Genomic DNA, 25,388 nt, shown 5'->3' on the forward strand with positions numbered 1-25,388 from the left:
GAAAATCAACACCTAATTGGTCAATATAATTAGGGAGGAACTGAGTGCAAAACACAGGTAAACATTTTATATGTTAAATATTTGTGGGTATTTAATACTGTAAGGTGAGAGTACACATGTAAACTGAAAGTTTTAGACAATGTTTATTTGAGAAATAATTTTCCTGCTTTGAAATAAACAAGAATGTGGCTGAGGAGTTAGGGCTGACATACCCCAATGAAAAATATTTTCAGTCTGATATGATATAACTTCAGTGTTGGTTAGTGTAATTTGGGATATCACTTAATATAATAAATAATTGATAGAATAAAATGAATCATGTTTTGGAACTTTACAGTAGAATATGAAGATGTTTGACACAAAAGTTAGACAATACAGGTACTGTATAGCTAGAATAGACTAACAAAAGTGTTGGAGCGACTTGATATACAGTAAAGGTTGGATGGTATCATATGGAGTGACAGAAGTGATGAACAGAAAGAGATTGACTGACAAGTGACAAGACTGTATCTTTCTCCCATGCACCAGGGAAGAGTACTAGGTTCAGACTCACTCTCCATTATGGATTCTTCCAACTCATCTGGGGTATCAATATCATCTGGTGTGAGCATGTCTGTGAACTCATCGTGAGAGAGCATCTGAGCATCGTCATCCTCATCATCACTGTGTTGACTAAGAGATGAGATGGAGTGCTGGTCATCATCGACGGCCACTGTTAACAATTCCTCGGTCACTGTGAGACGCTTCTTTCGGTTTACTTCTAGGGTGGAGGGACGTTCTGAGGAGAGATAACAACTAATGAATAATAGTGATGTGTTGACCTTACTGGGATCTACCAGTACAGTATAAGGAATGAAGGATGTATGTAGTGTGTGTGATGTATAAACAGAGAGCATGACATGTACAGTAGCAAATAGGGTGAATGATGTATAATTCAGTTACTATTCCCATAAACTTTCACGAACTCATTGGTAGTAAATTTATCATGTGAGGATTTGGGAGAGAAGAGGTAACACGTAGACAGTGAATGGTTAAATAATGTAAACTGTTGTTTATAAGGAATCTTGTTACACGAGTCATTTATTTTAACATTACAGTATAATCTCTGCTAATTCCCCATAAAAATAATTCTCTCACTCACTACAATATATGCTGACAATCCCTTAGAACTGAGAGATGTTTAAAATAAATACATGAAGAAGGATCTCACCATTTGTAAAATATTCCATTTCTGTTAAAACAAAGATGAATATTATTGTTTTTTTTTTAATTCAATTTTAAATACTGTATTGTATAATGAATTGTGACAACACATGAAGTATTTTTCAAGTAATATATTGTACAATGTCTGATAACTGATGATATCCGGTTCTGAGTGTAACATTTGGCAGAATTAAGTGATAATTGTTAGATTAGTTTCATCTTAAAACTTTATATGTGAGGTGTAAATAAGTATGATTAAGTTTGTGTAATGATACAGTATTTGCCTAACTGACCATGAATACAGTACTTCAACATTATTCGTCAATTTGAGAAATAACAGAACAAATATACATTACCATTTTCCCGAATACTGTAGTGGCTTTCCTTACATATTTAGAATGGCATGTGTTAGTAACTACCCTAATTACCTCAACATATAAAAACCTCAAGCTACACAAATATTTACTCAAAAAGTATGACAACAAAACAACAAGTTCTGTCAGCCTACCTTTCCTGAGCGTAACCTGACCGGTGGGCGGAGAGACCACAGCAGTGTACATGGATCGATCTTCTTCTGTGGGTGTCACAGGTGGCTGTGTGGTTTCCTCTCTTTCTGCTAGACGCACACCGGCACACTCATCGTCAGGGTGCACCAAGTAACGGAGGGCAGTAGGGGAGTTTGGGAAGTCCACTGATGCAACAACAGGGGAGGAGCGAAATAGTTGGAACAGTACATCAGACAAGGTGCTTATGGACACGTTGCACACCTACTTTCCATTCGATTTTTTCTACCCTCATACTACTACATTGTATTCTACTTATCTTGAAGTCCTTACATTTCCTTGTGGTTACTCACATCCTCAACATACTGTATGTTTACTACCACCACTTTTCTCTCATATCTGTTACATCCTCACTGCAGCAGAGCTGTATCATATATTGAAGAAACAAATGAAATCCTTGGTCACAACTTAGATATGCGAAGCACTTATCTCTCGGCTTCAAAACCTGCCTGTTCTCTTCCTCCCATAGTAATGTATAAGAATAACAGGTACCCAGTTGTATCAGGAAACAATCAAATCACACAGCCATGTCACTTCTGCTCGTCACTGTATCATTTTTGTTCACCTATAATCTCATTCTAAAACCTTTCTTTACATTTCATATAGCTTTGTAGTTATCTCCACTAATGCATTTTCCGAAAGCTTTGCCAAAACTTCATATCCAATCCTCAACAGTTTTGCAGAGTAATTAACTTTCAACCATCTTTCACACAGCTCACTCTGCATAGAAGATTCATCATCTCTGCCCATATTATCATCAGCAGCAAACTCACCTGATTATCATGCTCTTCAGACCAATATTGCACAACCCTTCACCTATGCCTCACTCGTACTGAACTCTCCATACTGTATATATAATTTCTTGCACGTGTAGGACATGGTCATTCTGCCCTGCATTGTCTGTAGTAGGAGGTTTAAGGCTCACCTCTTGTAGACCAAATGTACTTTTTGCAAGGAAAGATTAGAAAAAAAATTTCAATTACTGTACTGTACAGTATAGCAGGGATTGAAATCCTTAAACTGAACCTTTTATATTTTTATTTATTTTATTTATTTTTAATTTAGGGTTGTGCAGGATTTTATTTTCAGTGTCTTATCTAGGATCTCCAATATATATATATAATGATTTATTGACTACATCTAATATCAGGACACTACTATAATTGATTACGTGTACATTTGGCTACAGTTGTACTGATGATAGTGAATAGAAACTAATTTTCTCATAAGAAGATTACATCTCATAAGTCAACAGTAAAGTAATAGGTGTGATAATTGTTACTTCATAGCCACCCAACAATGACAGTTCAATCATTTTTTCTCAAGTACTGTACTATAGTATGTATTTTGCTTTTACAGGATATAATATTTCCTGTCAGATAAATTATACTGTATAATTTTCTATGAAGTAAACAAACACCTGAGAAGGAATACACATTTGGGTGGATATGAAGGCAGTTGAAATGATGAATATCTACCAAGCTAATAACATTTACTCAAAGTAGAAACCGTATTAGTACCTGTCTCAGGTTCATATATTTCAGTGTCGGGTAAAGTGTATTCAAGGTGAGAGAGATTGAAGGGTGAAGGTTTGCGCCCTCCAGAAGGTGGTGCGGCGGCGGCTGCCCCTACACCTGGAGGGGTCGCGCCACCCTCCACAGCGGCACCAACGAGTCGTCCGTTCTGATGATGACAAGGAGTGCTGTCATGTTTTTATAGTGGAAATATTTGATGTACAGTACAGTTGTGTCACATCTTACGTGGGGGTTACATTCCAAAGAGAGCGCATAAAGCCAAAAATTCGTAAAGTCAAAATTTTCCTTGAAAATCCATCAGTTTAATCAAAAGTACATGGTTATAATACCTGTCAATAGCGTATTTGGTGACTCAGCTGGTTAGGCCTATTCCAGTTTAAATGTGCGCCACACACAGTGTGCCCCAAAAATATAAAATAGTTAGCATAAGGTCGAAAACATAAAGGGAATTAATAATTGTGTGTGTAGAAGCAAGCACTGAGGGTAGGAGGGAGAGAGCTACAGCTAGGGCCGGATTCAGGAGTGGGCAAAGTGGGCAGCTGCCCAGGGGCCTCCACAATCTGGGGGCCTCCACATGTGCGGTAGTAGCTATATCAGGGCTGGTCGACTTGAAACCACATGAATGACTCCAGTCATGTCTCACTTGTGTGTGTGTGTGTTGGGAATTTGTACACTATCAATAAATATACAGTTAATTAAAAATTTCTCAATGTTCTAATTTCCTCAATATAACTGCAATGGCTTCAAAATTCTCCAAAGAAGTGTTCAAATTTCAAAATTTTCCTGGGGGGCTTACAGCGCCCCCCAGAACTCCCAAATGTTTAGGCTCGCTTCACTCGCCACCCCACCCTCTTGGGTAGTTATAATGAGGGGGGCCTCCACAAAGAGGCTGACCATAGGCCTCCACAGGTCTAAATCCGGCACTGGCTACAGCTGGCATTTCCTCGCTCACTGCTCCGCTCTCTCGCTGTCTCCTGCTAAATGGGCAACGCAGTATTTATGTACAATGAATAAGTTCTTCCACATGCATACCTTCCACGCATCCAGCTCGTAACATAGTTCAGGCAATCACCCAGCTTAGCCGACTCAGATGTCTAGCAGCCACCATGGTCATATATGCCATGATGTCATGTCACGCATTTAAAGCCCCATAACCCACCACCTCAAACACATTTACTTCCCACATATGTTCTTTTATTTTTCGTATTCTATAGTTTTATATTATATATTCCATATTTATAAGCCACATTAGAGTATTGTAATTTTTTTCACAACTTTTTTAGTTTCATTACAAGTAACAATACACCAAGCGACTGGGCTGGCGAGTCGGTCACATAGTTTATAGCCAAGGCCTTGGCTAAAACTGCCTCCATACACGTTCACTTCTCACACATACACATCGGTGCTCTTTGTTTTCTTGTTATATATTATATATAATTTATTTCTAAGCCAAATTAGAGTACAGTATTGTAATGATTTTTTGACAACTTTTATAGTTTCATTAAAAGCAACAATAAACACGATGGAAAGGCTGGTGAGTCGGAGACATACATCATACATGAAGTCATAGCCCACCACCTACACACACATTCACTTCTCACACATACACACCTATGCTTTTCATCTTTCTTGTTTTGGAGTTTTTATATTATATTTTCTTTATTTCTAAGCCACATCATTTATATAAAGTACAGTAGTATAATAATTATTAAAGAAGTCCGTTTTCTGAGACTCATGCCGGGAGTTAGCTGGCTGACATGCCAGTCAGCTGAGGCCTGAGATTGATTGATACGTTTATTGAGATACAAAAAACATTAATACATCTCAGAGATGAAGTGACATAAGTCATCCCCACCCCTGTGAGGCCTGAGATGGTAATGCATGTGCCATTGTTACATATAATGAAACTATAAAATTATGGAAACATCATTTCAAGATTCGAATGTGACTTAGAAATAAAGAAAATATAATATACGTAACACTATAAAATAAAAATTATGAAGAGCATGGGTGTGTGTTTCATGTGGAAGGTGATCGTAAGTGTGGAAGCAGGGGGCAGTTTGTCAAAGCGCATCTGGCGACTCAGCTGGTTAGGCCTATTTTAGTTTAAATGTGCACCACACAATCATCTCTGCTTATGTTTACTTTATCCTCTTTGCCACTGATTGTCAAGTTGATTTCAGCAGAGAATATGTAGGAAAAATAATGAAAGAAAAAAAGAAAAATTATACAAGATAAAGCATACACTGCATCGCAGCTCTGCTGGGATGTGCTGTCTCTGACAACTGACCCTGAGCAACTGTTGTGAAGGGTCAGTGGGTAGAGGCATACAACACAAACCTCCCTTGTTCAGTACACGCGGCAACTGAGGCTGAGAGAGACGTGGGTGAAAGTATCTCCCCCAGCCATGCACTCTTACACTCACTGCGCCCCTTTTTTCCCCTATGCCAAGTGCTTAAAGTGGAATGTGTGTCAGTTAAATGTGCGCAAGATGCGACTCAAATGTATTGTCACAAGGGACTAAAATTATGTAAATAAAATAATATTCATGCAATTTGTGATGGTACAGTTGCAACAGTAACAGCAGTAGTAAAGTTTCTGTACAGGCAGACTGGGAGCCTTGTCGAGTTTGCTTGAATTTCTTACTTTGAGTGGCTCATGAAGGACATGGTAGCTACAGTACCTCATATATGCATAAAAGGAACCCAACTTATGGATCACTCAGTTAGTGTCTCCATAATATTCATGTACAATGGAAATTACATAATTTTTACACATGCAAGGGGAAATTGGTAATTAAATATTGTATTATAATTTCCTTGTGTCCTTCACATTTACTTTTATCTTCACCACTGATCGGCTAGTTAGCCGCTTGGGCGATTGGTCACGTCTCTGTTACTTTTCTTTTTCTTTTATCCTCTTCACAGCATTCTTTGTGAACAAGGCAGCAAATCTGACAAAATTACATCAGGCATGAGGGCTTTTTAAATTTTCATGATCAAACAGTTAGGACTCTGGTTTATATACTACTGTAACAGCATTCTGCGATAACCAGATCAACTTTGCTGTGCAGAAACATGAAGAAGGTAGTGTGAGCTCTTTTCAAGACCAGACTTGACCAGCACTGGCAGAAGGTAGATATATTCAGGAACCAGTACATGCCCAGTACAACATTGCATAACAGAAGCGTGACCATCCGCCTAAGCGGCGAACGAGCTGATCAGTGGTAAATAGGATAAAGGATAAGTAATTATTTTTTTTATTAATGATTGGTCCTAATTTTCCCTTAGTGGGGAACTTGGAGGTACTGAAAACTTAGACGTTATATTCAGTTTAAACTTAAAACTGAACATCTGGTCCTTTACTGAATATTGAATCACGTTACAACCTCATCTGTATTGGTCAAATTGTACTCATGACATTCTGTGGTACATGAGAAGTTATACAGTATAATGTCTTACCTTCAAGGGGAATCTTACTTGTACCTATTCTCTTGTTGAATATCTAAATGGTTTGAGGAGTCTCACCTCGCCTGGAGTTGTTTGTCACATTCTCACCTGCATAGGGAATCGTAGAGGGTCTCGGACACCGTGTTCAAAGTTGTAAATGTTGTTGGGGATGTGGTCTGAGAGAGGTGACTGGTTGGCTAGTGTTCCACTGCTGTTGCTGGCTTCAGACACATCCATACTCTCCTCACTGGCTGGGTCCCCAACACCTTCTCCCACCGAGCTGCACACACAAACGGTGTAATTAATTTTACCTGGATAAATCACCATGGGGAAAATATGCAAACAAATTTTAAACAACTGTTTTGGAAATGATTGATTGATGATGATGGCCATTGTGCAAGGCTTATCATTTATTCACATTCTCAGAATTAATATTCATTGAAATTAACTCCTAACCTTGGGATGCAGATTATGGTATTATTTTAATTAATGATATGTAAACATTGATATGCTTCAAAGACATTTGTTAAACATTAAGTTAATGACCTACACCTGGGTACAGTACAATACAGAGTTACACTAAGAGCCACCTACTCATCAAAGATCTTTAACCAAGTTGTATTATGTTACAGACTGTGAAGATGACTTCACTACAGTCTGCTGGACTCTTCACCACTAATTAACACTTGACTTGTTTATGAAGTAAATTTTTAGACTTAAGGGATATTAAATTCTTTTTTACAGGTTTTAAAGATTTATGGAATCACAAAAATTAGTGCTATCAAATTCACATTAAGCTGACTTGATTGGGTTACCTCATCCATCAAAGTGGGAATGAATAAAGCTGAGGCATTGAACAGCTTCTTTTCCTCGGTGTTCACAAGAGAGGATGCGATTAACCTTCCTGCGCTTGAGGACAGACGGTTCGACACAGCACTGACCCACAGTGTGATCACAGAAGAGGGTATAAGAAATAAACTGTCAAAGCTAAAGGTCCATAAGAGTCCCGGCCCTGACATGGTGCATCCTAGAGTGCTAAGAGAGTTGTGCAACGAGCTTGCCGAGCCCTTGAAGATTCTGTTCTGTAAATGCCTGGATGAACAAAAAGTCCCCAGTGATTGGAAAATATCTTATGTGAGTCCTACCTTCAAGAAGGGCGATCGTCACGCCACAGACAACTATAGATAGGTGAGCCTGACCAGCATAGTATGTAAAGTAATTGAAAGCATTATCAGAGATGCCACGCTGGAAAATCTAGTACGAAACAACCTTGTAAAGGATCGCCAACACGGTTTTATGCCGGGGCGCTTCTTCTTAACACAATTGCTCAAGGTATTGGATATTTGGACCCATATTCTAGAATGGAGTGGTAATATAGACAATATATAACTAGATTTTGCCAAGGTTTTTTACAGTGTACCCCATGAAAGGCTGAAAATCAAACTGGAAGGGTACGTAATTCGAGGAAATGTCCTAGCGTGGATACCAGACTTTCCACATGACCACAAGCAGTGTGTGGTGGTTAATGACGCGAAATCATCATCATCTGTACCTGTCACAAGCGAGGTACCACAGGGCAGTGTATTGGGCCCGCTGTTGTTTGTTTGTTTCATAGACATGCCTCACGCTTTACACTCCTCCATACAAATGTTTGAAGATGGCGCCAAGTTATTTCGGGAAATCAAGAACCAAGACAAGTGGGCTGTGAAGAGCTGCAGAAGGATCTCTGTGAGCTTCAAGAATGGTCGAAGAAATGGCTGCTGAGATTCAATGTCACGAAGTGTAAGAGGATGTACCTGGGGGTGTACCAACGGTAAGGAGTTGTATCATATGTGCCAATGGGATGAAAAAACTGCACTATTTATGAATGAATGTGAGAAGGACCTAGGTGTGTATGTTGACAATGAGCTGAAGTTCTCTGGCCATTGCGAGAAGAAGGTAAATCAGACAAATAAATTATTAGGTCTTATAAGAAGGTCGTTTAGATATCTAGACGAAGGGTCCGTCCCTCGTAACGATCTTCAAGAGTGAAGTGCTTCCTCATCTGGAGTGCTGTCACCCCGTCTGGTCCTCGAGATATACTAGGGACTGTCAGTTGGTTGAAAATGTTCAAAGGAGGGCCACCAGACTGGTGCCTGCACTTCGGCACCTCAGCTACCCTGAGAGATAGGAGCGCCTTAACTTGCCTAGCTTATACTACAGACGGGCAAGGGGCGACCTAATTGAGGTGTTTAAGCATCTCAAAGGGCACTACTCATTCGAGTGTCATTACCTGGATCTGGGGGATACTGCCCCTCAGAAAGGGGTAACAGCTCAAGGCTGAAGAAGCTTCAAGACCAGAAAAACTGTGAGGGCAACTTTTCGGAGTGAGAGTTGTGAACTCTGAACACCAACGAAAAGGTGACGGCTAACGAGCCGATCAGTGGTGAAGAGGATAAAAGTAAAAGTATACCTAAAGCAGTACAGTACTGTACTGTACAGTATTAGTTAATATGTATATATATATATATATATATATATATATATATATATATATATATATATATATATATATATATATATATATATGCTGATAACACCCTGAAGATGTGAATTACACGAAAGCGCTTGGGAACTTCGTGTTTTCTTCTTTCTGTGGTTATCAGCATATACCTATATTATAAAACTCTGTCTGGCTGTGAGGGAATATTTTGAGGGACGAATGAACATATTTATAAAGCAAACAATAACCTATCTTTGTATTTGTAATCAGATATTTGAAATACCGGATTTTTTTTTCTTCTTGAAAGCAAGAGTTCAATTACTGAACTAAGTGATATAGTACATGCAAGTTTATGCAATGGGCACATTGACACATTGACCCAGCAAAGATTAAGACATGAGAGACACAGGCTGACACAGTGGTGAAGTGAATAAAACATGAAAAATATCCCCATGGTGCAGTCACAACAAACATAACAAACAAGCAAAAGACAAACACTGTACACACACAATGCATACACATACATTTTGTATTAAACACTGAATACAGAAATCAGTAGTCATATCATTATTGATTAAATAATAAAATGAAGATTGTCATGTAAATGTATAATAGTCACATACAGGTATATGATATATAATACATGTACTGCAGTGTATCATGATGTCACATACATAAACAGTATACATATAACATGTCACATGCATACTAAATTACTGTGTTACTGTACATACATTGAACATTATGCAACATATACTAAAATCTGTAATGCAGTACAGTACATGCATCGTAATGTCACATATATAATACAGCCATAAAAAAAATCCAGCAGTGCTGCCAAAGTTACATCATGTATTTGTGTGTGATATAAATACTGTATATAACCGCATTTTTTTTAACTGCTGAACTAACTTTAGCTCAGGAAGGGAGTTGTCCCCGACATGATGTGCCAGCACCTACTATACAGTACTGTACACCACCAACCAACATTTAATTAAGCCTTCAACACATACGAAACACTTAAAAAAGACTAAGAAACAACTTGAAATATATCCACTACACAGATATATTTCTAAGTTAAGTCTTCAATACAGAAAAAGTGTTGAAAGAAGAACACACACAACATGAAATATATACTGAACATTAGACGTCTATACAAATTTTTTCTTTTTGTTTGCTCGCATGCAGCACCTCATGAGTCATGACTAGTATCTTCATGATACACACACACACACCTCACACACCTCACACAATTGGTTTATTTCTTGCCTCTCAACCTCCCAAGATTATATATATATATATATATATATATATATATATATATATATATATATATATATATATATATATATATATATATATATATTTAATATATCATACATCCACTGAGACCGTCCTCACGGTCTCGCCACACCCCTAGTCCATTTGACCACACTCCACCCCAAGGAACACTTTTCCCATCGACTTTATTCAACTTGACTCTTACTGCATTCCACTCCACGGGAATCTTACTACCCCCTTCCAGTCTACAAGACCACTTAAGTCTATGAACCCTTCCCCACCCCTTTCAGTCTGAGTTCCTCCTCCACTCCCTTCAGTCTACGAAACCCATTCCTATCCCATTTCATTATGAGACCCTCTTACACCCCTCTTCAGTCTGAGACTATCACTAACCCCTTTGCAGTCCACAAGAACCTCCTCCCACCTTCTTCACACTGTGCGACTTTTCCACGCACCTGCATTCTTTAGATCTTCATTGTAATAATAATAATAATAATAATAATAATAATAATAATAATAATAATCCCAATCAATTTTCCTCAGATTTGTTCCATAGCTCTATAGGCTGTCTTTTTTATTAGTTGACTCGCATAAATTGCAATTGTGTTAAAAAAAATAATCCTTTCAAGGAATATGACATTGGTACACTTGAATGAATAAATGCGTAAAGCAACTTACTCAGTCTCAAGTTCACGGAAGGAAGGGACATTGGATATTGTCTTAATTGCTACAAACCATAATTATATGGGTTGACATAATTTTTTTGGCCTCATTCTAGATACCTGTATAAACCACAGAGGCCGTGTGTGTGTGTGTGTGTGTGTGTGTGTGTGTGTGTGTGTGTGTGTGTGTGTCCACCTCCGCTCTCCCTCTTTTTACGAAATAAGGAATAGAAAAAGGAAAAACAGAAACAAATAGAATTAATAAGTATTAATAAAACCTTTTTCAGTTACAACACCATAACACTGTTTTTCCAACACTGCTACATGCCACAACACTTTCTCCAACACCACTACACAATAAAACACTTTCTCCAACACTGCTACATGCCATAACAATTTCTACATGATTACACGCTACAACACTGTTTCCTGAACTCTGCTACACAACACAACAGTTTCTCCAACACTTACACACCACAACAGTTTCTCCAACAATGCTACAAACCAGAACTTCCTCCAACAAAGCTACACACCATCTCACTTTAGTTTCTTCAACACTGTTACACATCAAACTAATATAAGTAGCTCCAAGCTGGAACCTCCAACATTGCTACACTCCAGAATCATTTTTCCATCACTACAACCCACAACTTTCTCCCAAAATACTACGTACAACAAGTTTCCACAGCATTGTTTCTCCAACACTACTACCCACCATAACAGTTTCTCCAACACTACTACCCACCATAACAGTTTCTCCAACAATATAACTTACCAAAATACAACAGACGAAAATTTCATAATTAAAACAGGAAAAAAATCTTAAATATAATTCAATTTCCTTCTCGTCTCTACCTTGGTCAACCCTTCACCCCCCTTGGTCAACCCTTCACCCCCCTTGGTCAACCCTTCACCCCCTTGGTCAACCCTTCACCCCCCTTGGTCAACCCTTCACCCCCCTGGTCACGTGACACTGTACGAACACTCTTTCTCTTGAATTACTTTTTCTTTATTTTTCTCAGTGCACCCTACAGTTCCACCCTACCTAACTACACTTAATTCTTCTTAATTACAAGTCCACCCTACCTAACTACACCTTGTTGGTTTTAGTTAAGAGCCCAACCTACGTAATCGCATGCTAAGTATTCTTTATAACTAATCCATCCTGCCTTAATACAACCCTGATTATATCTTAATCACACGCCTATCCTTCCTGAGTTCATATAATCGTTCATTGCTAAATTACTTACCATGCGTAACTACGAGCTACCATTTTATCTGCACAAAACAATTGATAACTATGCTCTACTATGGGTAACTATACTTGAAATATTGATATCATCTCGGCAATACTTCTCTACGTAACCCTCCCCCCATCCTTTTATACCATTCACAGATAACAAATCCTACTTTTCCTAAATACACTCTACCATCATTCCTAAAAGTGACTATCCAACCATGCATAAGCTACGTCCCTACCATTTGAGGATAGCGTAAGACACATGTCGTTGGCGTGATTAATGGAAATGTAGGCAGGTGAGGGAGGTGCTCATTAGCCAGTACACAAGTATACTCACAGGTGTGTGGGGCCACTCACATGTCATTCATGTTCACCTGTAATGAGAACATCTGATTAGTGGCTCGAGGTAAACAAGGAACCTATTCATGTCAAGATCACCTTCTACCTACCTGTACTTGCCTGCGTTGTGACTCTCGGGATAGTGCCACTAAGCCTGTGGGATGTTCTATCTCTTTTTCTCTCTCGGGATAATGTCATTGAATGCCCTGTGGGATGACGACAGTGAAGGTGAAGCATTTTGGGACGCCAAGAGATTTCATAATATCATACATAGAATCTTTGGTCCCACCAGTTGGTAAAGCTCCCTGTATATACCGTATAACTCTGGAAATCCAAGTATTAAACAGATACACATCTGAAGAGAAAAAGTAAGGATCGAGAGACCAGACGTTAAACAGGTCATCAACAAGTGAAAAATAAAAAACTGCAAGTACCCGGTAGTTTTTGTTTGTGATAGTGAAGGCCGGAAGTACGAAGGGAAATATTAACTGAACAGGAACTGATCCAGGAATATCAAAGAAGTTGTGGGTGGGGGAACATGGCGAGCAGAGGCCATTTTGAAGACATGTGCACTTCACATTAGGACATCATGTGCACTTGACATTAGGACATATTATGAGGTCAAAAGCAATTATTTTTCTCAATACAAAAAAGCCTGAGTACAATACTGCATTAAAGAAAAAGTATTGGAATGTTCTGATGAAAGGGGAAATCAGGACCCCCTGGATCCGCCCCTGCTAAGTTAATCAATAAAGCCTTAGTTGTTACTACGCTACCAGTGGAGGAATAAAACCTCTACTATTTTAACAGGAAAATTAATTAAAATTGTATACTTTTACCCATAGAGTTTCAGGGAGGCATTGTTAAAAAAACTCTAGTGGTCACAGCAGCACTATAAATAGCCAGGGCTTAAAGATGCAGTGGCCAGACTGTGGTTTACTAAAGCATTGACTCCTCACCACCCCGAGCTTTCATTTATTGTTTTAAAGGGAGTTTGTTGAGCCGCCGTACAAGAGCCCTTCATTAGATCCACTCTCTCTTGGGCCAGTGTCAAGATGCTCTCAAAATTTCCGGAGATAAATTGAATCTGCGTTTTGGCCAGTCTGGAAAAACGGGATTTTATTTTTAAAGTCATTTAAGTTAAGCAATTATTACCCATATAGTAAAATATAGAAGGCATATTAGACATGTTGACTATATTTATTTTATTGATCTGACTGATATGAAGGATGAAACAAGCATGAACTATGTAGTGAAATGAAAAAGAGCATCACGATAGACGAAATTTTTGTATGATTTATATTATCTATTGATTTAGACACTTAGTGTGCAGTACCTCAAAAAAGTATCTGTCAGGATGGGTCCGATGACTTCCGAAATGCTACATGCAACTCGTGACCGTACAATAATTGGTAACCGAACATCATATTAATTACGCCGAAATAAATGCACATTGCATTACTTATGTTAAACTATATACCAAAGTAAATGCATGTCCAAATATCTATCAACCGTGGTCAAATAATGTTTCACACGGAGTGTGGACAGACACTTTAGTGAGATATTGTACATTCTTGTGTATGTATATATACATACATATATATATATATATATATATATATATATATATATATATATATATATATATATATATATATATATATATATATATATATATATATATATATATATACATATATATATATATATATATATATATATATATATATATATATATATATATATATATATATATATATAGATAGATAGATATAGATAGATAGATAGATATATATATATATATAGATAGATAGATAGATAGATAGATAGATAATATATATATATATAGATAGATAGATAGATAGATAGATAATATATATATATATATAAATATATATATATATATATATATATATATATATATATATATATATATATATATATATATATATATATATATATATATATATATATATATATATATATATATATATATATATATATATATATATATATTTCATGTAGATCCACAATGGAAACATGGATAAGATAAATCTTGATAAAATCACAGAGGAAAATGGGAAACAAAGGAGCACCTTAGCTTTCGTCTTTATTCAAGACATTTTCAGTTGCCTCTGAAGATGTCTTGAATAAAGACGAAAGCTAAGGTGCTCCATCGTTTCCCTTCTTCTCTTTTTCCAGCTCACACGGGTGTGATTACGTCCTGCAGACAACTGTTATCGAAGTTGTTTCTCCTGCTTTGTTTCCTGTAAATTTTTATAATTTTAAAATCGGTGACAGAATGCCATACAACTTCGCATGGTTGCAATTTTGTTTCGTATAAAGAAGTGGTACAGGTAATTACTTTTGGTAAAAAATCCAGCCCACGCGAAGTAATTCACGTGTAGGTTTAACGTTGCGTAGCTGCCAACTCCAGCTCCAAATTAACGTTAATGTTAGACAAACAAGTTATTAACGACACCTTAACTTCTTTCCTGTAGAAGGAGCTCAGCAGGTGCGCTGGGCACGGGTGTCAAGTTCCTCCTGTCATTATCTCGCTCGCGCCTTTAAACTATGCTAAACTAGTCTTTGTTCAAGGCGTGCCTTTCTCCGCCTATCACCACCAGGCTGAGTGGCGTGCTTCTCTCGTGCACACGGGCGTCTTTGTCGTGCACACGGGCGTCTTTGTCGTGCACACGGGCGTCTTTCTCGTGCACACGGGCCCCTCTTGTGCACACGGGCCCCTCTTGTGCACACACCCTCCCTCTCGTGCACACGGGCCCCCTTTCTCGTGCACACGGGCTCCCCTCTCTCGTGCACACGTGCCCTCCCCCTCTCGTGCACACGGGATTCCCCTCTTCAAGCACAAGAACCAACCCTCTCGTGCACACGGGCCTAGACTCACGTTTAATTAACAATACGGTGACGCAGGACACTGTTAAGTACAGCTGACAGTAAACGTAGCACATACAAGTACTACTTTACCATCACAATTTTACCTCTGATAAAAAACTCGGACTCGTATTCTGAGGCCAGGAACAGAGTTGTAGTATAGTGGCATTGAATGAAAGAAACTATTAGTTGTAAGCTCAAGTTTTGGTTACCAAATGATCTCTAAAAATATAATGAAAAGGCAATGGTAAGATGTGCGTATAGGGCGGTGATCGTTCTCTTCTCGACTCCTCAAATCAGTTCGTGTGGCTGTCCTGACGGCTCTCTACAGGAGTCGTCACGATAACACCCCCAAGCACTTCCACTCATAGTTCGGTGACATTACGTCAGTACCATTGTTGGCTAACGTTACCATCAATCCATCATTACCTCCGGGAAGAAAATGTTTATTGTTACTTTATTGATACGGAAATGACTTGGTGATGTTGTCAACTTCACTGAGTAATATATATATATATATAAAACACGTGTGCTTCCCACAACATTGTCCAGGCCCGGGTCAAATGTGAGAAGGGCGTTATGCAGTGTGACCCAACCAAACATGGCAGGGTGTCTCTGGGTACTTCGGGCAGTGAAGGTCATAACAAAGAACAGACCAACCACCCCAACGGCTAGTAAGCTGTTAAGTCGTGAACTGATAAATCAGCTGGGACGTGTGTAAACGACCGACCCCAGAGTTGGCGGCTCTATATAGCCCTCCGGCACATTCTGAGAACATTGGTGAGAGAGTCTGCTGTCTCGGGATCTTGGTGACTGAAGTCATTAGTGTGGTACACCACAGGTCTCTCAAGTGACATAAATGTGGTCAACAGTTTAAAGCACTGCATTTGGGTAATTCAGTCGGTAATGAACCTTTTAAAGAGAAGGAAGAAAATGCATGTATGATGGGACGCAGTAAAGCGGAGCAATACAACTTAATTATATCGTTTCCTCCAAAGTCTATATTGACTCTGTGGCAGCAGGTAATTGTTTCAGAGATGCTGTGTACATTAGTAAAATATTAACCTCCCAAGAAATTTACTTATGTTTACTGAGCGAGGGGAGGAGTGACGGGCATATATTTTATCTTACTTAAGGGGCAACTTCCTTTAAAAACACACAATATTGAGTTAATACTTCGCTTATTTAAGTTGTTATTGAGTCAAAATAAACACTACGCCCTCTACTCTCTTCATTAGTAGGGCAGGTAAGACACTGTTATATTCTGCAATTACGTTTGGGGGTGTTACAGAAGCCTATCATGTGTGAGGGGGTGTTACAGAAGCCTATCACGTGAGGGGGTGTTACAGAAGCCTATCACGTGAGGGGGTGTTACAGAATTCTTATCACGTCATCAACGCACTTGTCAAACACTCATGTACCTGTATGTGTCCTATACGTCCACATGATAAAGGATAGAGTGTGTGCCTTGGAGGATGGCAGTGACAAGAGATCTGACAGATAGCTTGGAATGATTTCTCTCTCTCTCTCTCTCTCTCTCTCTCTCTCTCTCTCTCTCTCTCTCTAGTCTAGATACTCCCTGGAAACTCTCCTTCTTTCTCTCTCTCTCGATACTCTCCTTTCTTTCTCTCCGGACGTTTCCTCCCTCTCTCTCTCTGACTCTTTTTGTGTACTCTGGAGGCCCCCCTTCTCTCTTTCACTCTCTGGAGCGTTCCCTCTCTTTGGATGCTCTCCTTCCCTCCCCCCCACTCACGCCCTCTCTCCTTGGTTCTCTCTTTCTCCATAACTGAAAAAAAAAAAAATCTTCCCTGGAATAATTAACTTCCAGGGTAGTAATTCTCCACTAGACGACCTGATATGATCCATTTCCTGGGCGACCTTTGATTGCCAAGCACCTGCCAGGGGTGACCCATTACCTGGATGACCCGGCCGTAGGTAATATGTATGACCCATCTTGTGGTAAGGTCAGTCTCCAGTGAGGATCCATCTATCTGTTTTTACTCTTAGATGAAGGTGATGCTGAGTCCTACTAGTGGTAAAATTCTTCTTCTTTTTGGTTTTCCTTCACCTCCTCTCTCCTCCTTCTCTCCTGATTTTCCTCTACCTATTCCTCGCCTTCCTGACTTTCCTCCACTTCTCCCTCATTCTTTTTTATTTGCCTCTTCCTCCTCCTCCTGATTTATCCTTCACCAACACCTCTCCTCTTTCATCACCACCTTCTCTTCCTCCTCCTCCTCCCCCATCACACACTCCCACCACTTAAATTGTAACTGGGAGGTGGACAGTTGGTAGGAAGCATCCGAGGAGAAATGATAAGATTAATGAAGGGTGGAGGCCAAAGAGAGAGGGTACCAGGGTGTGCCGGTTGGGGGCCAGGGTGTATCGGGTGAGAGGGTGTAGGGTGTGCTGGATGGGGCCAGGGTGTGTCGGGTGGGGGTCCAGGGTGTGCCAGGTGAGGGTCCAGGGTGTGCCAGGTGAGGGGCCAGGGTATGTCGGGTAGGGGGGCCAAGGTGTGTAGGATGGGGACAGGTGTGTCGGGTAGGGGCCAGGGTGTGCTAGTGGGGCCAGGTGTGCCAGGTGGGGCCAGGGTGTGTCGGGTGGGTGGGGGGTAGGGGGTGTGTCGGGTGCCAGTATCACCTTCAATGGGATGAATATAACCATGAGCACCTGGTGACAGGGAGGATTTTTGTTTAGTTTCGTTCTCTCTGTGATGACAACAGCGATAATAATGACAACAACACCAGTCAGTCACCCTTAGTACCGGAAAGATGCAATGTAACTGGTTCGAGGACGACATAATGTAACTGGTCTGGAGGATGACATAATGTAACTGGTTCGAGGACGACATAATGTAACTGGTTCGAGGACGACATAATGTAACTGGTTCGAGGATGATATAATGTAACTGGTTCGAGGATGATATAATGTAACTGGTTCGAGGACGACATAATGTAACTGGTTCGAGGATGATATAATGTAACTGGTTCGAGGACGACATAATGTAACTGGTTCGAGGATGACATAATGTAACTGGTTCGAGGATGACATAATGTAACTGGTTCAAGGACGACATAATGTAACTGGTTCGAGGATTGACATAATGTAACTGGTTCGAGGATGACATAATGTAACTGGTTCGAGGACGACATAATGTAACTGGTTCGAGGACGACATAATGTAACTGGTTCGAGGACGACATAATGTAACTGGTTCGAGGATATGTACTGTACGAGTATATCCAGATGGTTGAGAAATAATAAATAAAATTTGTCCCAACAGTAAAGCAAATGAACCAACAGTAAACAGGCTCTCCTAACAGTAAACAGATCGAGAATAATATAGACAGAAAATACAACTAAACATTCAAATGGAACATATTTATACTCCTAAGGTAAAAGAAATACATTTTAATTTAGTATTATTATCTAACAAACCCAACCACATTGAGAGAGAGAGAGAGAGAGAGAGAGAGAGAGAGGCGTATTTTTATATATTAATGGGGTATTTTAATGGGTTCTGTTAGGAGGATTTGTTAATGGGCCAGAGGGGTTAATTTTAGGTGAATTTAAGGGGTTATTAGTGGGTCATTTTAGGGAATCATTAATGGAAAATTTAAGGGTTCAATAATGAGTCGTTTTAGGGGTTCAGTTATGAGAATTTTTTAGGGTTTCATCACTCGGCCGTTTTAGGGGTTCATAGGTAACACAATACTGTTTTAGGAGTCTTATTGTGTCAGGGTGAGGGGGTGCATCTTTGATCTTCCACCTTTAACTTACCTTCGTGAAAATTAAACCTTTTTTCCCACAGCCAATATGTTGTCTGATATCTGACAGGTTTCGTCAAAATCGGTTCAGCTGAGTGCAATACAATTTATGTGTGTGTGTGTGTGTGTGTGTGTGTGTGTAAGTAGGTGTGTGTATGTTTTTTGTCTGTATGTATGTATGTATGTATGTGTGTGTATGTTTTGTTTGTGTGTGTATGTTTTGTTTGTGTGTGTATGTTTTGTTTGTGTGTGTATGTTTTGTTTGTGTGTGTATGTTTTGTTTGTGTGTATGTGTGTGTTTGGGTATGTATGTATGTATGTATGTGTGTGTGTGTGTGTGTGTGTGTGTGTGTGTGTGTGTGTGTGTGTGTGTGTGTGTGTGTGATTTTAAATGTTTCTAAAGAAGTTAATACTGTAGAAATTCTCTCTGGTAATAGTGTACACCCAGTATAATAACAAACGAGTCAGGGGTTCATCACTGTGGTATTTCATAAACCAAACAAATGAAATAATTAGGAACCAGAGAACAGATTGTGATGAAACTTGATTGTGTGTTAGGCAATGCGGGAATCTGTTTGGCTAGGTCAGTGGCTCGGAGGTCACAGCGTATGAGCTTGAAGTCAGACTCAGAGGTAATCATAAAATCCATTTACCCAACAGTAATGATCAACTACAGCTGCCAGCACATTGAAATAACGGTGATTTATCCTCAATATAAAAAAAAACCACCTGAGTTACGTCCCTTTCAGGTTTGTCATTATGATTTACAATGACTTCTGATGCATTATTCATGACAGTTATTTATGAAGCAGTATTCATCATCAGGTCAGCGTCACCACACCGTCCTTCACCACCACAAGGAACAACACTTAGAACCTCATCAATATCCTGAATAAACAATCAGTGAAGTCAGTAAAATGTTCATTGTTCTACAGAGATCAACACTTACAAAAAAAAGGAATCACATGAAGATTAGACACCCTTGCTTATATCACCTGAAGATTAACCTAACCTAATCTCTCCTAGGTAGCGTCAGATGAAATAAGCTGGGGGAGGTTTAGTCTTCAGATGGTTCCGAGACACGTGGCAATAAACCATATATTTCTCCTCGTTGCATATTCATTGTCATGGACTGGGGTGTGGCTCAACTTCTCCGCCAATGGTCTGCACAAATTTAATCAATATTGGTTCACTTGTCTTGTGCTATGTTAAGGCTCCGTCCTTGTGTTTTGATCTAACGACGAGTCACTATTTTGTTTTGACTGTCGGGAGTGTAATTGTGAAGTGGTGTGGTGCAGTATTTCAGCCATTATATTCCCAGGAAACCATTAGGAAGACAGGATTCAGATTCACAATGGCTCGTATGATTAATTGTTCCTCGTTACTGGTGACGTCAAGATACACCAGACGAGTTGGTTTAAGGTGAAACACAAAAAACTATCAAAATTAACACAGGATAATTATACATTGAGAGTTTACTTCACCTAGATACGTTCACTACCTCACCTACGTAGATATGTTCACTACCTCACCTAGATACGTTCACTACCTCACCTACAGTAGATACGTTCACTACCTCACCTACGTAGATATGTTCACTACCTCACCTAGATACGTTCACTACCTCACCTAGATACGTTCACTACCTCACCTACAGTAGATACGTTCACTACCTCACCTACAGTAGATACGTTCACTACCTCACCTAGATATGTTTACTTTGATTCATTTATAAAACCAAGACACAGAATATTTTAACATGTCATCCCTGTGAAAAGTGAACGTATTTAATGTAAAAATTCCCAGGGTAATATTGATAGCATTCCAGAACGTCATTTTTCTGGTTTATTTTAAGCGAGTCAGACGTGTGCAGTCTTAGAGCTTCAGTTACGAGGAATATTTATCCCAGGAACTTGCGTGAATCAGCGTCGAGGAATGTAAAAATCTATGTATATGTTTACCCAAGCTGTCATGATGTTATAAAAATCCATCGTGTAACATTGTGTAGTGTTGATGTGGTGCGTCTTACTAGTTGCGTCATGAGGGGAGGGGGGTGTAGTCTAGAGGACGTTTGACACAACTGTGGCAAAAATTCCCTCTATACTTGGTAATATCCGGCACCTGTTTGTGGGTCGTACAAGTGGCTGGTTTACAGCGAGTGAACTATGCTTATTATTATGTTTGAATAACAACAGGAAAGTACTCAGAAATGGAGAAAATTCCAATACCATTTACCTACGTGACCCTCAAGTAGAAGCCACATGTTGTGAGATACGTCAGGCGAAATGAATCTGTAATTCTACTATTTAATTATCTTTTATTCAAGTAAAACATTTACTGGGGATTAGAATGAACCTTCTATAATTGGGCGAGCAATTACAGCAGGAAGTGGAAGCAGGGAAGCAGGTCGACTGTATCAGAATTGCTTATTGATTTTATTTATGCGCAAAATGTACCTTTCTTGTTTAATGGTTTAAATGAACACTTACTGTACCTTATGTCTTAAATTTTAGATTGTATCATAATTAAAACAACTTCTTACTGTATACAGTATTAGTTATTACGTATACACTATCACTGAAACGGCTCCTGATAACGTTAATAAACGGTTATGTACAAGACTTGAGGCTTAGTTAAGAAAACTCTACAGTGATCCGTAACCCCTCTATTATGTCTCGTAAACATAAAACTAAGTACGGGTTAATATAGTTACCAAACTTGTTTATTTTCATACTCCGTCAGTTACCATATACGGTACCAGCCGTTACTATGCCGGGGCAGGTGTGGGTCACAGCCAGGCACTGTGCCGGGGGCAAGTATGGGTCACAGCCAGGCACTGTGCCGGGGCAGGTGTGGGTCACAGCCAGGCACTGTGCCGGGGCAGGTGTGGGTCACAGCCAGGCACTGTGCCGGGGCAGGTGTGGGTCACAGACAGGCACTGTGCCGGGGTAGGTGTGGGTCACAGCCAGGCATTGTGCCGAGGCAGGTGTGGGTCACAGGCACTGTGCCGGGGCAGGTGTGGGTCACAGGGCACTGTGCCAGGCACAGGGCACTGTGTGTGGGTCACAGCCAGGCACTGTGCTGTGGGTCACAGACAGGCACTGCCGGGGTAGGTGTGGGTCACAGCCAGGCATTGTGCCGAGGCAGGTGTGGGTCACAGCCAGGCATTGTGCCGAGGCAGGTGTGGGTCACAGCCAGGCCGCCAAGTTGAGAAAAAAACTGTGGCCTCCTGGAGCGAGAAGCGCTGGAAACTAGTTGATTGGCAACCGTCTCAACTCTAGATTGCCTCGGAAAAACACATCGACCCAACCAACGAGTTTTATTTTTGTTTAGTTGGTACCTTTTCCAAGGCCAGTTTGTGTTTTTCCGTGGCTGCTGACTTGTATTTTCCCATGGCCTGTACGTATGTATTTTCTCACGGGTCTTTTGTATTTCTCACGGCTAGTTTGTATTTTCCCACGCATAATATCATGAACCAGGTACTTAAACTAAACTATGGAACACCTCAAGCTTCCCCCATTTGTGTTCTCTAATAATAATTATCAACACAAAAAAATGGGTTATACTAAAGTAAACACACTTACCTTTTAGACAATCTTCTTTCAATACTAAGATGTTTACCAATAAGTGTAAAATCTATTCGCTATACTGTTCTTTTAATACCTATTATAAACAAGACGAATATATTGACCTTCATCTCACAATCTGCAGATATATTGGTATTAGAAATGTATGTACCAATCTCACTTCTGTACGAAACACCATATTATCACTATTGTTGTATAGGATTCGTGGGTCCGGAGGTCAAGTAAAGTTTAAATGAACCCCGAATCGAACCGCAAAGAACCGCAAGTCGCCTATTTGTTTTGATTGGACGTTTCGAACCGTTCATTGATATATCTGGACTCATTGCGTGCCCAAACTCATCATTGGTACTGGGTGAAATAAGATATTGTTGTGATAAGAATTACCTGAAGATTATACACCCCCTGGTTATTTATTTTGAAGATTATTTACCTCGAACACTTCCTGAGGGGTTAGGTTTGTTTAGTTTTGCGCTAGGCTAGGGTAGGTTAGGTTACTTTTGCGTTAGGTTAGGTTAGTTTAGGTTAAATCGGGTTAGTTTTACGTTAGATTAGGGAGGTTAATCTTGAGGTAAAATCAGCTGAGGTGTGTAATCTTCAGGTTATCCCAATATAATGAATGAATTAATGAAAGAAAGAAATGAAAGAAGCGATAATTACTCTTCTCAAAGCTCAAGTAGTCGGTGAAGTTTTTTTCTTCTTACGAGGTAAAAGCTTTGTTTGAGTTAAGGTCTTGGCGTTTAGGAGATTCTCGTCTTCTGGAGATTGTCACTTTAATGAGAATCTCACTTTAAGGAGATTCACATTTTAAGGAGATTCACATTTTAAGGAGATTCATATTTTAAGGAGATTCATATTTTAAGGAGATTCACATTTTAAGGAGATTCACATTTTAAGGAGATTCACATTTTAAGGAGATTCACATTTAAGGAGATTCATATTTTAAGGAGATTCACATTTTAATGAGATTCTCACTTAAAGGAGATTTTAAGTTACCATAAGTACAGATTCTTTTTACCCTACCTTGAAGTTATCTTTAGTTATGATACCCCTTTAATCTTCCCTCAACTCCCCCTTGGGTAAATATGGTACCCCCTTAATCTTCTCTCATGTCCCCCTTAGGTAAATACAGATACCCAATATCCTCTCTTACCAGTTCCCTTAACTGTAATTATAAAATCCCTTATATCCCCTCGAAGACAAGTACAGAACCCCTTACCCAACCTTATATCCCCTTAACGATAGGTACAGAACCCCTCGCCCAACCTAAACACCCTTTATATCCCCCTAAATATAAGTACAGAATACCTAACCAACCTTATAACCCCCTTAACGTTATTTCCATACCTCTTATCCAACGCAGCCCCTAACAACCCTGCCTCTCCAATTGATGTAAACACGAACCCTTCCTACCATCTAAACAACACTAAAATCGCCCAAGGGTCCTATTAGTTAGCGGAGAGAGGTAGCTACTACTACTACTACTACTACTACTACTACTACTACTACTACTTGATATAATTATAAAGCTTCCGTGAGTCTTTGAAGTTGGGCCACTTTCATGTCCTAGAAAGGGAATTGGTAGTTGAACCCTCGACTTCGGGCCATCTTAAACCTTCAACCCCCTCCCACCCTAAACCCTCAACCTCCCCGACCATCTTAAACCTTCAACCCCCTCCCACCCTGCCCCCCCCGCCCATCCTAAAACCTTGACCCCGACCTTACCTTTAATGCCGTGGTAAATGATAAATGAGTTCCCCCCTTAACCTTATACACTGCCTATGAAGAGGAGAGGCAGCGAGGTCATGTGTCAAGAGGACTGTGTCATGTCCTCGCCTTCTGTTTTTATTACTTTATTTTCTGAAGAGTTTACGTGGTATATATGACACAAGCGGATGTGGTTCTTCGGTGTGTGTGTGTGTGTGTGTGTGTGTGTGTGTGTGTGTGTGTGTGTGTCACCTTCGGAATAAAAAATAATGTGTCTTCTGGGGTCCATCAGGGATATAAGTCATGTGTCACTTTAATAAATTCAAGTTTCTCAGAATTCTTATGCTGTTTACAGATGACGTCATCGTTTGCCCATAGTGACGTCACGATTACGTCATTACATGTTCCTCCATTCTATCACAATTAGAATTTTAACCTAAAGCTGTTATGAAGAGGAGCAACGCAGTAACCCTGAACCAAAGTGTTATCGATTAACACCAAAAAACATCACACTTTTTATAAAATTTAGATATAATATGTCTCAATGTCTTTTATATATGACTTGCTTCCCTTCGGTGGTTTAAAATCAGCCATAGATTCTAATTATGAGTCATTATGTCACTTCCCCCGTAAATTTGGCTATATGTGTCAGGTTTAAGTGAGCGAGAATATGTTTTGTTGATTGTTG

General features: G+C 39.6%; 1 protein-coding gene across 12 annotated transcripts in view; it reads right to left on the reverse strand.

Moving 5' to 3' along the window:
* LOC121872970 (protein prune homolog 2-like) overlaps positions 1-25,388 on the reverse strand; it is a 53,684-nt gene that overhangs the window by 24,805 nt on the left and 3,491 nt on the right. For 5 of the 12 annotated variants that reach the window (XM_042376142.1, XM_042376144.1, XM_042376139.1 and 2 more), the window contains exons 2-6: positions 12,773-12,804; positions 6,859-7,030; positions 3,287-3,449; positions 1,712-1,894; positions 554-778 (exon numbers count right to left, since the gene is read on the reverse strand). In XM_042376142.1, the coding sequence (XP_042232076.1) occupies positions 554-778; positions 1,712-1,894; positions 3,287-3,449; positions 6,859-7,030; positions 12,773-12,804 (775 nt within the window). Of the gene's footprint in view, positions 1-553; positions 779-1,711; positions 1,895-3,286; positions 3,450-6,858; positions 7,031-12,654; positions 12,805-25,388 lie in introns of all 12 variants that reach the window. The other 7 variants (XM_042376140.1, XM_042376145.1, XM_042376146.1 and 4 more) reach the window with 7 other exon arrangements.

The sequence above is a fragment of the Homarus americanus genome, unplaced genomic scaffold, assembly GCF_018991925.1.
Source record: "Homarus americanus isolate GMGI-L3 unplaced genomic scaffold, GMGI_Hamer_2.0 scaffold11022, whole genome shotgun sequence".
NCBI classification, from domain to species: domain Eukaryota; kingdom Metazoa; phylum Arthropoda; class Malacostraca; order Decapoda; family Nephropidae; genus Homarus; species Homarus americanus.